Source organism: Bombus vancouverensis, chromosome 3 (assembly GCF_051014615.1).
Source record: "Bombus vancouverensis nearcticus chromosome 3, iyBomVanc1_principal, whole genome shotgun sequence".
NCBI lineage: Eukaryota > Metazoa > Arthropoda > Insecta > Hymenoptera > Apidae > Bombus > Bombus vancouverensis.
This window is the reverse complement of record NC_134913.1, coordinates 17,894,521-17,912,893: the sequence shown is the minus strand read 5'-3', so window position 1 is coordinate 17,912,893 and position 18,373 is coordinate 17,894,521. Positions and strand designations below refer to the sequence as shown.

The following is an 18,373-nucleotide window of genomic DNA, read 5'->3' as shown; positions in this document are numbered from 1 at the left end:
CGCGATAGCGTGAGGAATTTACGAGCGACCGGACGCGCCACTGGCCGAGGAGAGTCCCGTCGTCGATCGGCCCGCGAGAATATAAACGTCCTCCTGATATTACGTAAAATTAACCTGGTGCATGCACGCGCATACATGCACTGATTATCTTCTTATCCTTTTTATCGAGAAAATACGTGCACGCGCCTCGATTAGCCGCCCGCAAGGCCCAAGCTTATTACGCAACGCTAATGCAGATGATATAACGTTGAGAAATTCATCGATAATACTGTATTCGTCGCTCAGACATTCGACGATGATTTGTGGCCAATGAAATTATTTTATATTCAGAAAGAATGCGACTTATTTTTATATCCCTCTATCGATAATCTAAAAAGATTGTCGATAATTGTCTTGATCTATCGTCTGTTCGACGATGTATGAGCTATTTATTCGTGGTTTACGGAAGTGATTATTTTCTATTCAGAATTATTTGTTTGCAACTCGTTCTATGTATTTGTGGTAATAGATGTAATCGAAGATCGCAGAAGAAGAACATGACGAGTATTTTTATCTCGATCTTTTCATTTCGATGCTATTTTAGTGGAGAAACAAACGTAGTTTAATATAAAACAGCGAATAAGGCGAACAGTTTGGTCAAAAGATGTACAACTGTTAGCAACGAATGACAAATCTGCAGTCTCCTATTAGAATTATAGCGCTGTATCTCGTTAGATAACTGATACTTCTAAAGATATAGAAGAAGTTTTTTCGTCTGTAACGAAGCAGAGTTTGCTGTTCACGAAGACTGGCTCTAATTTACAGTGTCAAGTTCATGGTATCCTGTCGAGGTTTTAAGAAAGACTAATGGATAATTCCCCCTTGAAACGAGAGTGCCCCGCACACTCTCCGAGAATCCAGCTCAAACATGTCTCACTGTGTTAACCCTGTTCCGTTCTTTCGGTCATTTCTCCTATTCTTTGGAAATTTCTCCAATACGAGCGATCCGTAAAAGCGTCGTTGCAATTTGATTCTTAAAATATTAAATTCCTTTTTGTTCTTAAATTAAAGAAATTCTGGACAGAAGGGAAGAAGAAATTCTCGTCTGAAAGGGACGTTCGTTGGCGGAGGCAATAGGTCGACAACGAGCATAGTTTTCCGATAAATGGGTCAATTGGTTTTTACATAACGTGGATTGGAACGAAAGCTCGCGGGATTAAAGTCGATCGGAGATCGAGTTGCAACCAGAGTATGCATAAGTGCATTACGGACACGCGGTTTGAAATGGTCCGTGCGGTGTTCAGAATTAGAGAGAAGGCATCGGGGAACGATCCATTCATCACGGCCAGAGGAGAAACACAACGCGGTCATTTTTACTGGAGTAGGCTCTATTTTTAGCGGGCGGGAATAAAAGAGCGAATAGAGTGTGAGAAGAGAAAAAAGAAAAAAATACTGGTTTCGCAGGCACGTCGGTGGCTGGCTGGTTGCTCGTTTGCTCCGTCATTGGCGGCTCGTGTCCGCTCTCGAACAGCAGGAAGAAAGAGCGAGAGAGAGAGAGAGAGAGAACGGGCTCGTAACGTAATATCGCGTCAACAGGATTAATTAATATTTACGCAGAAATCCCTTCGCGAAGTTGAGTCGCTTTCCCATCGAACCGTGCAGAAACTGGTTCATTTTCTAATCCGTATTTCGATCTCGAATTTTTCTTCTTTATTTTTCCCCTACAGCTCGTCGAATGTTTTGAAATTTAAATGGTCGATGGAAGGAAGAAAGAACGGGGGAGTAGACTCGTATTATCGGTGCATGAATCGTTCGTTTATCGATCGGTATGTCGAATATTTTATGAAAATCGCGATAACTTGTAATAGGACTGTCGCCGATAATGGAGGATGTCGTCCATGATGATATCGAATCCCACCTAAGACATTCTAGTTTTCCCGATTGTGTACCATGTGATTCACGGCACACGCTCCGATCGAACGTGACTAACGTGTTTTTTAACCTTGGCTGCGACTCGCTGTCAGCGTTCAAGGATCGCTGTTCGAATTAGCCGCCGACGACGAAGTGCCGCGAGAACCGCTTGGACCAATTCGTGGCCTAATATTAGCGCTGAGAATTCGTCCATCGAATGATTTATTTGCTAATTATGTTGCGAACATCGTTTTACATATTCATCTTACTACAGTATCGATCGATTTGTAATATATAAAACGAAAAAAAAAAAGAGAAAGATAGTATACAATCAACGATATAACAAAGACAAGAATGTCGAAACGAATTAAAATCGAAACGTGACGAATAGTCAGAATATTCATATACGAAAAATCTCAGTGGGATGTATTCGTTTGTTTTGAACCGTTTCTTTGTTTCGGTAGAAATCCTTGCAACGCGTCGAATGTACGTTTCGTACAAGTTCTCTTTCGCATGCTTAGTCCGCTAGAGTAGAGGCAATTTCTTTTCGCTATTACGAGATAGTTACGTAATTTTGATTTTTTCGTTCCGCCGTGATGTACAGTCCGTTCCTTTCTTCGCGTTATCCTTCGGAAACAACTATTCGCGACAGGAAATTTACCTTTAACGAGCGTTGCCGGTACCGGCAACAAAGATCGACCAAAAACGAAAGAAAGAATCGCTTAACGACACGGTGCAAGCACGTGTCAGCTCGCTGTAAAGCCGGCATTCACCTTTTTTCCGCATATACACACACGCTCGGTTGACACCCATAAAAAGGTTAACGTACAGCGAATAAATCGATGGCCGGATAATCGCGTTGGTCGCACCACGACAACGAGGGGGTGCAAGGCACAAAGTAGTCTTCGTATATAGACAAGGAGGGACGTTATTTCGACCGTTGGTGCAGGCAACGAGCGAACGGAAAACAAGCAAGCAAGCAAGCGTCGGACTCGAGTTTAATGTGGGTGCCGCCTTAAGTAACGACGACGCGGCTGGTTTCAGACTAAAATACACTCAATTAACCCTTAATTGGCCGGCACCAATTATGGGCCCGGCGTACCGACGCGTATTCATTCGGTCAACAAGAATGTATGGTCGAGCGGCGTTGTTCTTCCCTCGTTTTACGACACGACGTCGTTCGTGGCTCGCTTCTGGCACGCAGATAAACGAATTTCTTCGTCGTGTCGCGAGAGCTTATCCGCAGATTCGAGCACGTGATCAGCACGTTTGGCCATCTTGGTCGCGTGGAAAGTTCGCGCCTCGAATCGTGCTCTATTTATCTAAAAACGTTGTAAACGCCGTTCGACGTATCTTCTACTTTTTTCTCCGCTTTTTTTATTTTTTCTTTTTTTTTCCTCTACGAGGTCAGACTCTTTTGTTTATGGAAATATTTGATACGCCGGGAAAAATAAAGAATATTTCAAGATCGTCGAGCGAACGATGCAATGGAATCGAGCGGAAGATAATTCCTAGTCGAGTTCCTGAGACGATTATTCCGAGGCACGTGGTCGGAGAAATATTTTCCTATGTAAGTCTACCAGCCGTTGCCATCGTGATGCACAAAGGAATTAGCGTTAAGGTCGAATTTTACTGCTCGTACATCATGTCGCGATAACGAGATCGTCAAACTTCCTAGTACTAAGTATTTCTATTTACGAATAACCGCGGCGCCATTGCTTTTCATTTTCTCTGCAATTGTGTGTCGTTGTTTCTTCGAGTGATTTGTGTCACTTGCCCGTTTTGCTTACGCGACAGAGCACGTTCCTTTACTTCCACTTGATCCAGAGAAAGGGTACCATTGAACGATCGCGACGACGCTGAAAACGACTATTTTTATGTACAAAAGAACAAGCCCCGAACCCTTTAATATTTTTGGACGAATTTAACAGCGAGAAATATGAGATAAAGTAAAGAAAAAGTATTCGTGGAATGGCGGTCTACGTTGTGGACGAGGCAGAACGGTTCGAATTAACGGGTACCACGGAGATCTTGGCGAAATCTTGCGCGGAGCAGTGGGCGCATACAAGCGGCGCTTTCAAATGGCTCCCCGCGATACGCGAAGTGCGTGCGATTTAACGAGCTGCAACGGCTCGGTCGCAATCGCCTTAATTTGTCGTCGGCTAAGTTCGTTCTATCGTCGCGTTAAGCCTAATGCCGCGATTCCAAATATAATTTCCGTGCAGCAGGACCGATAATTTGCGAAACAGCCCGCGTATCCGTTCAATGTTGTGGCTAAAACTGTTCCAGGAAACAGTCTCGTATACCATTTCTTCATCTTCTTTTTTCTGCACGTGTTCCTTTATTTGTTTGTTTCGTTCCTCTCCTTTCTCTTTTTTTTCTTCTTCTTCTTCTTTTGACATCGTATTGCCTTGAAAGCAATCGTGGAATTCCATAGAAAAAAGAATTGTCGTCGCATGACGCAATTTATTGTTGCAAAATATGTATTTTTAAGTCGCATGTGTGTCGCGCGTTTACGTGATCGTACAGGAATTCGCTCGTCCGTTTATTTCTGGTTTATAATTGTTCTGGATCCGAGACGATTCAGCGAACAACTCGTTATCTGGTAGGAGACCGAGGCTCGAAACGTGACAAATCCCTCTTTCTCTTTTATTTCGTTCTCCGTTTGAAGAAAATCCTTTGTTTAAGAAAAAACATACTTTGCACAAATATGCTGTTATCTGTGCGACGCCCGGTCGCGCATGTGTGCGTGCGTGTGTGCGTGTATGTATTCGTGGCTGACTGAAAGATGGCTCCTTTTTGTGTAGATTTGAACGAGCCCTATCAGCGTCTGTCAATATTTACTGGTAATCGCGGCACGAAAACAGCGTAAATCATGTAGTATTACGGCGGTGTGAACGATATTACAGCAACCGTATTACAGCGACTATACGTTATCAGGCGAGAATATGTCCAAGTGTCTGTGTTTATCGGGTCGACTATATTTAGATCGGGTATTGCTTTGTCGAGAAACGCGAATCGAATCAAGGAAGGAGAGAATACTCTTCGTTCCGACGGCTTTCGTCACCGTCCACAGAAAACCGTAAAATCGTTCGAGTCCAACTTGTTGCGATCCGCGCGACAATCATAAAAATGGAAACAAGTGTTTTTCGTGCAGCTTTTAGGCTTCATCCATTATTTATATCGATTGTATTGAAAACTAGGAATATATTTTCCTTGGTGTTCTTGTAAATAAGACGTAACGCACCAAAATTCTAAGCAATTTTATCGACAAGAAATACATTCGTTTCATTGTCATACGTATACAGCATGGAACGCGAAAATGTTAATTTCAATGTTTCATCGAGATAAAATCTAAGATATTTCTTCGGATGTGTGAACATTGCTTTCTTTATTGACTATCGTCAATTATTAGAAGATATAAGATTCTCGATGAATTTTCGACGGAAGGAACGTGTTTATTATTTATTCTAGAAAACGGGGAAATACGTTTACTTAATAATTTGCTACGATACGGCGTCTCGTGTACCCAACGTCGAGCGTGAAAGGGTTATAATTACAATCACCTATATACACTACATTTAAGTGCACACAATACAACTAGTTCTACTAATAACCAACCACCATTCTCTGCTATACCATACTGTATCATACCAACAAAGAAAAAAGAAGCGAAAAAAGAACGAGAAGGAAACTACGTTCCGTAAACGAATGCACATTAATCCCGGATCACATTCCAGAGCAGAGCAGATACGAAATCGCGGCGACGAATTCCACGTGGAAAGTTCAACAGCTCGGACACGCGTCATGCAATATTAATTACCCATTACCATATACTGAGCGTTAACGTCGGCTTTGCCTGGCCAACACACGACAGTCGAAAACGCTAATTACATCGAGGCACGCCGCATCGACTTCCAATTTCCACGCTCGGTTACCATCACCGTGCTTGAAACCGCGTCGCATAGTATTTTCGAAGACGGCTGCGAAGAAGCGACAACTTTGATGATATTTTCCTTACCAATTCTTGATTTTACTTTTAAATTTCTATATTTCTAAGGAAATTATTTGAATACGCTAACAGGTATACAGAGATCAGTAATCTCTCACTGTCTGGAAGAATACACATTAGAAGTCGATGATTCTTTTCGTAAAAGGAGACATTTTCAGTGAATAGTTTCACCTGTCGTTGATTTCGTAGAGAAAGATAGGTATTTATATTTTGCTGTAGAAAGATGAAAATAAAAATAGTAAATCAGATAGTTAAGAGCTATAAACGATATTAGTCTGCACAATGGCCTGTGACTTTTTCGCGGTCAGACGGCCGTTTTAACACACTGTACGTCGGCAGCGAAACAGTGTTTGCCCGGCCCGTTCACTGTTATGCCCCCGGTCTGGTCGGAATTCTTGAATGGCTTGTCAGGTAGAACCGAAATCCCACGGCGTTACGAGAGAGACTCGTGTATCCGGCGTCATTCGAGTATAACCAAGGATACCGACGCCGCTATACACACCGTGGCTCCACTAACTGCCTATGTTTATCGTCAGGCTATATTTAGCCTGGGCTATTGCTTTGCCAAGCGACAGACTGAACGAACCAGCTACAACCGATCGACACACCAGCAGCCACCACCGGCATCACCGTTCCGGCCAACTTCCCATCTCGATGCTCTTTCTCTTACTCCCTCTTTCTCTCCCTCTTATGTCCCGTCCCATATATACGAGCCTACACCATCCTTACGTATATGCTCTTCTTGAGACTTGCAGCCAAAGTTGTGCATGTACACATCGTATCGGCCATCGACACCCACTGGAGAACCGATCCGTGTGGATCGCTCGAGTTCCGTTTTGCTCTTTACATTGCGACATTTTAACGAGATGCAGCACTTTCCAAACGCGGTCCACGCGTTTTTCTATTTAAAGACTCGAGTCGTTGATTGTTCTCGCGAACGTTATTCAATATATTGCACGTGTATTTCAAAACTCGAGTCAACTGAAACGAGTTTCTCAGGCAGGAAATTCTTTGGAGGTTTGCAACGAAATTATTTATTGATCACATAATGGCAAGAAAGTACGTATATAGACTCCGCGAAACTATGCTCAAAGATTATTCTCGCAATTTCCCATTCTCAGTCCTTGAGATCCGCCTTGGATGATTTTAATCTCGGACGATGGATCTTGTAACGCAAGAGCGAATTATTTCGATATTAAGCCTAAACTGATAGCGTAATAATAGTAGACGAAGTAAAAAAACGTTGGAGGAAAAAGTGAATTGATACGAGTAGTAGACGCCGGAGTAGATAGGACTGTACGACCATGACCGAAGGAAACCAGCGCGTTTAGTCGCGCTAAAAGTTGTCCACGTGCTCAAGGAAGAGACGGTGCAAAGTGAGAGTCGGGTGTCGAGGCCCGTTTGATTTTTCATCGGGTCGCATTAATTTCCATTCGATTGTTTCGCCATTCAAGGATACAACGTCGGCCGCACGCAAGCGAGCTTGCGCGCTAACACACAACTATCGCTATTTGTCCGTCGGGGCTATAAATAGACGCTGTTGATTTATGAATAAATGAAAGCACCGCCCTGTTTCTGTGTGCGCGGTTCCCCCACCAAGGCCCGCGCAGCGTTCGCGCCTGCGCTCCGCGTGATTCTCGCCCGTACGCATGCGCCCGTGCGTAAAGAGTTGTGTATCCCCCACCACCGTTGCCGCCGCTACACGCGTTCCTCGTGAACAGGGCCGCCGCAATGATTCTCCGGTTTAGAAATGTATTTTTAGACCCGGGTACCGTTTGTTGGACACAATTTGAACACCTTTCTCGGTCAATAAATCTCCCGCGCGAAGCGCACTGATTGCGAAAGTCCCATGAGCCCCTCGTGTATTATGGAAATCTGCTCAACTTTCCAAGTTCATTCTTACATCGTGGCTGAATTATTAAAACTTTTATTAATACGTTTTGGTAGTTAAAGTTCGAAGCAAGATACGGTTTATCGATAGGGTTAAAGACGCGAATAGAAAAATCTGACGCTCGTGTATTTGTGTATCAAAACTGGAAACAGGAATGCCCTTGGTCTGGTGCCTGTTAGCCTGCCGTAGAGCCGTTAGTTACAACATTCTGCTTTTCATTCCTCAAATTAGAATGTATATCACAGTTGAATTAGTAAATAAGCTATGTTATGTTTATGCTGGAACGCAGTCGTGCGCGTGGCACGAGGCTAAATATAAATACGCCTGATCTAAATATCATTCGACATCTCTGATCTCTCTGAATAAAATTCATTCTCGATCGATGGTTGCAGTGGAATGCGTGGCAAACACGGACGCGCAGATATTTCGCAAGTCGATAAGCGGACGCTGCGAAATCCGACTTCGAAGTGGACTCGCCACGCGAATATAAAATCGATGTTTAAAGAAGAAATAAACTCGACCTCGTAACGATCTGGAATAGGAATATACTGGTGGATTTACGATCTTTTCGAGTAGATCGTAATTCACTAGAAACTAGAAACAAGTATCAACCCTGTTGCTTATTGACACGAATCATATTAACAGCGAACCAAAACGATACTAACCAACTCGAATATTCTAGCTGTGTATTTCATAACAAGTTTATACGCCATAAGAAACCGATGAAACGTAACCACGATCTTTATTTTCCGCTTACTCTCAGTTCGTTATGTTTATCCTGCTTAACCATAACGATTGCGTAAGACCGAGGAAACGACGTGATTACCGAAGGAACGTGTTACGTTTTCTCGGCCATCTTGTTCACCTGGCTTCCCTTAATTATCCGTCAGCGGGCTGTTTAATTGGCGGAAGACGTCGGCGTATGGTGTCACTTAATAAAACTCGAACGATCGCGCGATCAGAAACGACCAGCGCCGACGATACGAGCCGTCCTACCCCGTTTAACGAGCACCCTTATCGAGAAAGCTGATCCTCGGGCCGAGGCCATCAACGATCACCGTGGAATCCAGAATAGCGCGCATTAACGGCATAATTTAGGAAGTTATGCCGATGAAACGAACGACGGACACTCGTCCAAGGCAGATCTTTCCGCTACGCAGACAGAGATAGGAGAGAACGTTCCCGGAGATAATCTGAAAGCGGCCAGAAGCTTAATTGGAGTTAAGGCAACGTCTCGCGACTTCAAGTTCAATTATCTAATAGCGACCGCGCCGTAGCTTCTGCCTGGCTGCTGCTTTCTAATTCCCTGGAAAGAATTCGCTCGTTCAATGAGCCATTCTTTCTCTCCCCCTTTCTCTTCGTCTCTTTTTGTAGTTAACATCGCGTTTTCACCGACAAAGCGTGCGTTACCAGGTGAAAGAAAATGATATTTTTCATCATGGCCGGCTAAGGCGCTGTCTATGGATAAACCAAGAGGCTAGTCAACTTAGAACCGCGTCCAACCGATCCAACAACGAACATCCTTTTTGTTCGAGACCAATTGCAATTGGTAACCAACGGATATGAATTTGCGGAAACATTTTGTTCGTATCGATGCAACCTGTTCCAAGGATTTGAAAACTAACTGCGAGATAATTCTTAGTTGTGAAATAATCGGTAAACTGTACGCACTGTGGACATTTGTCTCTGTGGATGTTTGTCGCTTCGAACGCGAAACGAGCACCCAACAGCAACTTTTTCAAGAAACATGGAACATGGATAAAAAGTTTCTCGTTGTTGGTTCAGTGAGGACGCCGCTTAACGCAGCAGAGGCGTATGGAATAGAAAAGAGAAGAAAGGAGGAACGACGAGAAATGGAGAGAGTTAACGAGCCGAAGGATTATCGATTGATATTCAAGATAAAGAAGCTCCCGGTACGTTTCACCGGTCGGGAAGAGAGCAACGAATTTATCTGCGACACGGAGCGTGTCGTTTGGCAAGATCCTGGTGCACGTAAACGGTCTCCTTCGAGAACACTAATAGCCACCATTAACGGGCCAGGACGTGATCCGTTCACACGCTCGCGAATTCCGGGAAGCGATCTTTCCGTTCTGTGACTCGCGGTAGCTTCGCCGTGTCGTATCGGGAAGAAAAGGTATTTCTGGCACAACGTTACCGTTGTCGCTTGTCACCTTCGTCGCGAGAAGACACGTCCACTCGTTTACTTCGCACGAAAACCGATCGTGTCCAGGATACTCGATCGATTCTCCGATTTGTTAAATCCGGTGCTACCTGTCCAACTCGGAACGTGGAATAATTTATACCACGAAAGGGAAAGTGGGAAATTTGTATGTTTTTATAGACTTGTGAAATTACCACTTTGAGCTATAGTAATGATTTCTTCGTAAGTCCTATCTCTTGAAACGATCTGCCTATTTATAACTGTTGCTTCACGATAGATAGTGCTTCCGTTGTACGGTCGGACCTCGCCAACTCGAATCTCCAGGAAAAAATATCTTCGATTTATGCAGGTTTTGTCTTATCGAGGTTTTCGGCCAACGGAGAATTAACGAACGAGGACGACTTACAGAAGCTTTGCACAGTGATTAGTATCTTTCAAATCGCAGCGATTCGAAGAAAGGGAAATTCAACTTTTAGAGATCAGCTATTTATTTGCAAACATAAATAATAATTTATGTTTATGTATATACGATATAATATGATATAATTTAGAGTTGTAGAGGCAACGGTGAACAAAGTTCGACCTGTAGAGGTAAATTTCGACTTGCAAAGGATGGGATTCTGCGTGAGTTCCAATTATAGAAATAAAATAACACGCTCAGACACGTTCCAGAGATAGAGAAAGTTTGTATCTGCGAGAATTGAGAAAATTGTAATCTGATAGGAATTATCGAGGTTCAGATATATCAAACTTAGGAATAACGAGTAATATGAGAAAAAAAGAAAACAAGGTCACCATCCTTGTTTGCTTAAAATAGATAAGAAAAATTCTTATCCGTTTTTATTTATCTAGATACTCAAGGTAACCGATTTAGAGTGATTCATCGGTGTAGTTTGCGCAAACGAAGGCACCTGGCTTCTGGGTCGATCCTCGGCCGTTTCTCGATATTGTTGACACTCGTTGATGTTCTGGACAGATTTAAACACGAGATTAATATTCCGACACGTTCTTAACTTCCTCTCCATAGAACTCCCTTCTTCATTGTCAGGTGTGACTTCCGTCTTACGCAAACAGGAAGAGCGATCGAGGGACAACGAGCTAGTGGCACGCTTTGTTATTTTTAGTCGTCGATTGATAGTATCGCGTTTTAAGCCGGGGCAAGGATCGATTCGCGCGATTAAACTGGCTCGCGAGATGAGACACCGATGGATTGCTCGATTGTTATTCAGCGGGCACGACCGCTGTCGATGCACCGGGACGCAACGTGCGTTGCCTATCCCGATGTAAAGACGAGTTTAGAGGCATAATTTTGAGCAACGACGTGGATCGGTGCCCGGCGGAAAGATGAAATATCCGCGGTTCATGTTTTATGGATGTGGCAAACAATTATAAAACAGTAGGGTATAAATTTAAAAAAGTGCCGCGAAGAATTCGCGATGAGACAGCATCGAAACGGACACTTTGTTGCTACTGTTTATGGCGACGATTTTGCGAGTTAACGGGGAACGATAACACGATAGACCATATGTGTTCGATGGCTACACACACACATATACGACTAACGATGCAGTGTACAACAGTTTGCGATTCTGCCATAGTAGAACTCTGTTAGTACAAATTCCATTTATACGAAAAAAACTTCATTGTTAACGTCTGATTATCCGATATGTTTAGCCGAGCTGCTATTGTTTGAACAACTGCTCAGTTAGAGTTGCTTCAGTTAGAGTTAGACGAACGTTTAAAATACATATATTTATAATTCTCAGGGGAGACGCGTGTATCCTTGTACTAAATATCCAGTAGCATCTGTACAAGTTTTCGGATTTGTTTGAAACTCGAAAATACAATTACGATACTGGGATCTGGTTACGGTGCTAATGAAATCTCAGAATCTCGAAAAATTTCGTACGAGACATTAGACAACGATAGATTCGTAAAAAATTTGTACAAGCGTTCGGATAACTTTCGCGAGCCACTGTGTACCTAAATGCACGGCGAGGTCGGCTAGAGAGCAAGTACGATGAAAAAGGAGCGACGTGGAAAAAGAGCGTGGGCAGGAATTCCTCGATCGCGTTTCCAAAGGATCGCGAACGCTTGTTGCACAACTAACGCACACGATCGGCCAATAGAGAAAAGCCTCTCTGCGGTTGCAGTCCGCGGAGAGCACTCGAGCTCTCTCGAGCTCCCTCAAGGTGGTCTCGTCTAAATATAGCCGAGTGGAGCCCAGAATAACAGCACGTCGCGAGCCGGCAATGACCAAAGCCCAGCTCGTTCACCAAGCCAACTAAGAGAGCCAGCCAACGGCAGCCAGCAGGATAACCGACCAGGTCGGTCAGTTTTGTCTACCGGCCCTCGGACTCGTTCCTCCTTGTAACTTCGTAGAAGAGAGAAGAAAGGGCCACGGTACCACGCTGCCTTTAAAACAATGCTCTTCTACGACTCTTCCGAGTTAGTGTGCGCGTCCTCTTTGTTTGTTGGCCCCGTTGCCTCCAAGGGAATAGGGAACTGGTTCTCTCTTCTACGCCGGACCAGTTTCGTCTACCGGATCATCGATCACCGATCGACTTTTATGCAAAACTAGAGGACACGTCTGCGTGGCGTCGTTCGCGTCTTAAACAGAATTTACACCGTTTCAGTTTGCGGGAACACGTCATCGGCGGATGAAAACGAGGATGAGAGCAGCGGTCGTTTTCGAGAGCGTCGTATTCCTGCAAAATGAAACAGTGTAAATTCAGCTTTAATTATTTACGTACGGTTGCAGCTGTGGCTCTTCTCTGAAAAGTTTCTGTTCAGATTATGTATGTAATAATTGATGTCTCTTCGAGTTTTCTTGAATACTATTAACCCTTTGTACCTCGCGAACGTCGGACTATCTGACGTTGATAGAAGAGTATTGTGTTCGTTGAAAAGACACGGGACAGGGAAGGAGACAAACGCATAAATAAATTCATGAACTTTTTCTTTTTTTAGACAAATCCTACGAGTTGAACGAGTTTTAAAGTTAAAAGGTTACTGGAGTTGCTGGTTGATATCGTAACAATATCCAGAACGCGGCGAATTAATATTTCCACCGGCAATGTTATAAATTCACATTAACGTCAAATTAGTAACTTTCACCAAATATATTCTGCTTAATAGGCATATGTTCAATAAAGGATGAGTTTCTTTATTCTGTCTGTTGCAAGTGTAATTGTGATTCGGTAGTATTCTGTGAATGCAGGATTGCAAAGCTTTTGATTGGAAATTTGTATGATTGCTGTGTAACGGCATGAATCAACGACGCAAGGATTAGTTTGATGAATCGTAAGATCGTCGATTGAATTGGTCAGGATTGAATCAACATCCCCTAATTCCTCCAAGGTCAAGATTATATACTCAACAAAGGCAACACGCATTAAAAGAGCTTTCTTTTAATCAAACACAGCAACATAGTAGCTGGAACGACGAACAATCGTAATTTTGTCATTCTGATGCGGCTCGACCAACATCCTCCCGCCATTGCCGAATCAATTTGTCTTTTTTCTTTTTTTTTTTTTCTTTCATTTCAATGTAATAACGATAAATGTCGCTATCATACGCGGCGTATAGTCATCTTCCGTTCGGCAAATTCACAAGCGAGCGTCGTACATTCGCATGTATCGCGACGTCCGGTGTTCGAGAGGATAATCTTGGGAAAGGTGGATGTTCCTTTTGGCTCTGGTTTTTTCAAGTATTTTCCTCGGCTTCGTCTAATTTGGCATTTCGAGTGGAAGTTCTGCGCAAAAAGCACCGGCCAGCTTCACCATCGCACGCGGGACCGCGAATAAGAGAAAAAGGAACGATTCTGACCAGGTGGGTAAATCGCTGACGATCTCGACTTCCTGGAATCGTGGGAGGACGAGCAGAGGACGCTGGAAAGAGAGAGTGCTCGATTTTGGCGCGCGCGATCGTGTCCATGCGGATTGATCGAACGCTTGAAATTCTTTTTTAAGATGCGAAGACAGAATTATCGAAACGCAAGATATAGATTTTATTAGCAATTTTTAACGTAGATTATTTAACAAGACATTCGCTATTTTTAAACTTCGTTCGTCCTCGTTCGTTTGCCGAATCCAATTTATTTATCAATGTCGCAGTGACAAATTGACATAACGACATAAATGGCCGAATTTGATAATTCTTTCATCGAAAGTAGGAAGTAAAGTGTCTGTGTAGTCGGACGTAAAATTGTGCTCGTCGTAAATCGGTGTTGAAAACTATAGTTTCTTATATGTATCGAGCAATTTGCACGAAAGGCATATGAAGGTAAATAGGCAGAATTAAGCTATAATCGAAATTCTATTAAAATTATAATTGAAGCATCCGATACGCTACGGCAACGCCATATCGTAATACAGAGAAAAATCGTATAATATCAAAAAGAAGTGCTCGATACTCGAGTTAGTCGATAACAACGAATAAACGAAGAAGGGACTTCCTGGTCCCGCCAACGATTATTTTTCGCTGGCAATCCCCAAGCGGTAAGATAGTTGTAAAGATTCACGGGGCAACGCTCCCCATAACCGCAAATCCCATGGTCGGCAGACTGTAACGAGGGAAAAGTGACGATGGAGTTGCGGCGGTGGCGGTGATCGCGACTCGTTCGATGCATGAATTTCGTGGTCTCTTTGGTTGTCGGTAGAGAAGCCTACTCGGTTGTTCGATCGAGTGTGGAACAAGAGGAAAAGAGCGAGCGTATAAGCAGAAAGATGGAAGAGGGGAAAAAAGAAACGAAACGGAGTAAAAGAAGGAGGACAAGGAGGTGGAAAAAACAACGGAAAGTGGATCGTGGCCTGACGGTGGTCGCCACGGTTAAAGTAGAACTGACCCCCAGTTGTCACGTTTAATTTATATGTTAATGAGCGCATGTCACATTTCAACGGTACGGAGCAGCCGCCCCGTGCACTTCTCCACTCGCGATCACCGAGAGAAGAGAGAAGAGAGTTGCCCCGTTCATTCCACTCTCCTCCTGCCCTCCTTCGTACCGCCTGCCACAGGTTTATATTTAACCGCGCGCCACACACCATGGCACCCGGCGCAGCCCACTTTGCCGCGTTACTCTCCTGCCTTCTACTCTTTTTCCATCTCTTCCATTCTTTCCTCTTTCTCTATCTCTTCAGCCACCTACTCCTTCTCTTCATTCTCTACACCCTTTTCCATCGCTATCGATCGCTCTGCTCTCAGTTGTTTTCTTTCTTCGATCCTTCATCTCCGTCGCTTCTCTCGCCTGGCCCCTTTCAGCTTTCTGGCTTTCGCTCTTCCTTTTCGACGCTTGTGACATTGTTTTCCGGCTGTTCGCCGATTCGTCCCCTCTTACTTACTGATCTGTTTTCAGTACTTTCGATGACACTTCGCGGCTGTTTTCGCGGCCTTTGTTCTCTTGTTTAGCTGCTGAGTGTTCAAGGTTCCTTGCGTAATTTTCAAACGTTGGAATTCGTACGCGTGGTTCGTTGACGGTTCATAAAAAACTGTAATCGATAGAAAAGTGTCATCGACGGTGTATGATTTTTAATGTCGCTGCTCGATCTAGAGATATCAACTTCGTCCCTTAACACGTTGACTGTCATGGTGGTTACGTGGTGGAATTGCAACGATGCAAAGCGCTAAATGCATCGTGAAACGCTTAAGCGATTATATTGTCTTAACAAGGTATCTATACGTTATATGTACAGTAGCTAGGAAAAAATATACGCGCATACCCTCGTTTTCCAGTGACTGGTCTCTTCGTCAGGTTCTATATTTCAGTTTCATAGCATCAAATTTCATTTTATTGGTACATACCACTAACGATAGATGATACGATATTTAATATATTTGGACCTAATTAATCGGCACGTAAATGCTCTAATAAATACAACGGTGTGCAAATACTTCTCTCGTATAGTAGCCGCTATGTATCGCGCTAAAATAACGAAATTTATCCACGGTCGACGCGACAACTAATTACCCTTCTATACTTAATTTCACCTCTCTGCAAACATAAACTCCAACATAGAATGCAACATTTCGGCCAAAACCTGCTAGAAACGCAAAACCAATACGAACTCCAACATCAACATTCGTTGTCCCAACTGGCTCGCATTAACTCGTAACGCAAACACTTGCCAGAGCGTGTGCACTTGAACGGACGCTAAACACGATCGGGAAACCGTGTGGATTGCAGAAATGCTCGGACTACAAGGCGTCGAAGGTGAACACGTTCGCGAGGACCGAACCACCGGACACGCAGGTGACGAAGTCGGTGATCGCGTTGTTGCTCCATTATGGCTGGAACAAATTCACTATCATCACGGAGAGTGCTTGGTCGACGGTGGCCAAGTCGCTGGAGGAACAGGCCACCAAGAATAATCTCACCGTCAATCATTACAAGACCGTGGAAGATCGACACACGTGCTGCGAGGAAAGGCTGCCTTGCTGTCAAGTCAGCGTATGGTTTCAACTCATACAGGAGACCAAAAATATGACCAGAAGTCAGTTGAAGTTTCGTTTACGTTCGATATTTCTCAGAAAGTCATCGAGACGACCGAAACGATGTGTTCGTCGAGAGCCGCCTTCTCTATCGGCCTCTCGTTTCCGGTTCTGTTTGTCTTCGAATCGCGTGGCTTTCGTTTTTGAAACGGTTTTAGCGCGATTGTAACACGCGAGACTCGTGTTTCCTCGTGTTTCGAAATAGAGACGGTTCCATAGTACAACTTCATCGGTTGTTGAATCGCGCGAGTTCGAGCGAGATTTTAGTGTCCCAGATACTGGAATTGACCCCGTCAACGAAAGAATACAAATTGATCTTTAACGCGTTCGACTAAAGTCCAGTAGCGCGAGTTCGTTAGAAGACGGTAGAAACGAAGTTGACAAAATTTTTCTTTCCTATCGTTAAACTTAATTAGACTCGATACTATACTTAATATAGGACGTAACATTTACTAGGCTTAATCTTTAAAATTCTTTGGATGCCATTGGGGCTAAATCGCTTATAAAGCGAAAAACGACGCGTGTTATAGCGCAACAGCGATGATCGAACCTATATGGTGGTTGGAAAATTCTGTCGCCAGATTTTGCTTACCAGGTAAAATTAACTGGTGTTGAAGATTCGATCAAAAATTTGCAGTGCAGGCAACTTTCACATTCTTCGTTAAGCAGATCGATAGTTATATCTGTATAAAAATTCTTCACGAAGAAAAAAATGTTTAATATTAAGAATCGATCGTTGAATCAATTTGTAAAGGCATTATGGAAGAATATTTGAATAATGAAGATAAAAATAGATGGATGTCGATGAAACGTGACAAAGTTGTTACAACGATACTTCGATTAATTCTACAAATTAACAGAAATTTCAGTCGAAACAGTCGATTTCTTTTCTCTCGGAGAAGATGAACAGAAACAACAGAATTTTCCGATCGCGCGAATACTTTCCTTTCGTGAGTATTTTCGTGTGTTTCCTTCGTGAGAACTGGTACACGGTATATAGATCTATTTATTCCATGATCTCACCGATAATTGCGCGGCAAACGGAGCAGCCGTTTCCCGCCGGTAGGAAAATGAAGCGTGAAAGTCAGTTCCGTTCTGGAAATCGGTCGGTCGTCGTTGATGGAACGCTCCACGGGAGGCGGGAGCGCGTCTAACGGAAGGCGTAAATCTGTCGACAGTTTACATATTCCTGGGAACGGCGATGTCGCTGATAGACATGATGAACTCGATGCAGAATCAACGGCTGCTAGACAACGGGGAATACATGGTGATACACGTGGACATGATGACGTACTCACCGCGCGAGGCGCAAAAGTACTTATGGAGTAAGTACATACTATATATATGTATCATACATTTACATACTATTAATATCACCAGACTGCGCATGTTTACGCAATATCATATTTTTACGATCCTATTTAAAGAACTGGAATCCAAGAATAGATTTGTTTTCATCCGTTAAATATTACAACGAACAGTGAATTTGAAGGACATTTTATGTATCTCGGTATTTTAAATTTCCCGCTAATGCATAAACGTCCGCAGTCTGATAATCACGAACATCTTGCACAATAATTGACCGACTAGTCCACAAGCTACAGATTATAGGCTATAGGCGTCCGTTGCACGGTTTTACAATTTTGCAACTGCCTTGAATTTCATTTTTACATCTTGAGCTGTTAATGATACTTGTACAAGAAAGTGGCATAGTTAGATAGTTAGTTTAGTAAACTGTACGTAAGAATAAGCTCTTGTTACTGTCACGCGTGAAAATTTGTCAGCGCCGTAATTTCGAAAATTTCGCTAATAATAATTAGCGAAATCGCGCAACAAGGCCCATAGCAGGTCCATTCCGGTAACGAAACGACTCGTGAAATTCGATTGACCCGATTGTTCGGTCTCCTTGGCGGTCCTCCGGTGTTCCTTGACG

General features: G+C 43.4%; 1 protein-coding gene across 4 annotated transcripts in view; it reads left to right on the top strand.

The window, feature by feature from the left end:
• Positions 1–18,373, top strand: part of LOC117154132 (receptor-type guanylate cyclase Gyc76C-like) — a 100,512-nt gene that overhangs the window by 75,874 nt on the left and 6,265 nt on the right. For all 4 annotated transcript variants that reach the window (XM_076617062.1, XM_076617063.1, XM_033328829.2 and 1 more), the window contains 2 exons: positions 16,136–16,442; positions 17,619–17,765. In XM_076617062.1, coding sequence (XP_076473177.1) covers positions 16,136–16,442; positions 17,619–17,765 — 454 coding nt within the window. The remainder of the gene's footprint in view (positions 1–16,135; positions 16,443–17,618; positions 17,766–18,373) is intronic.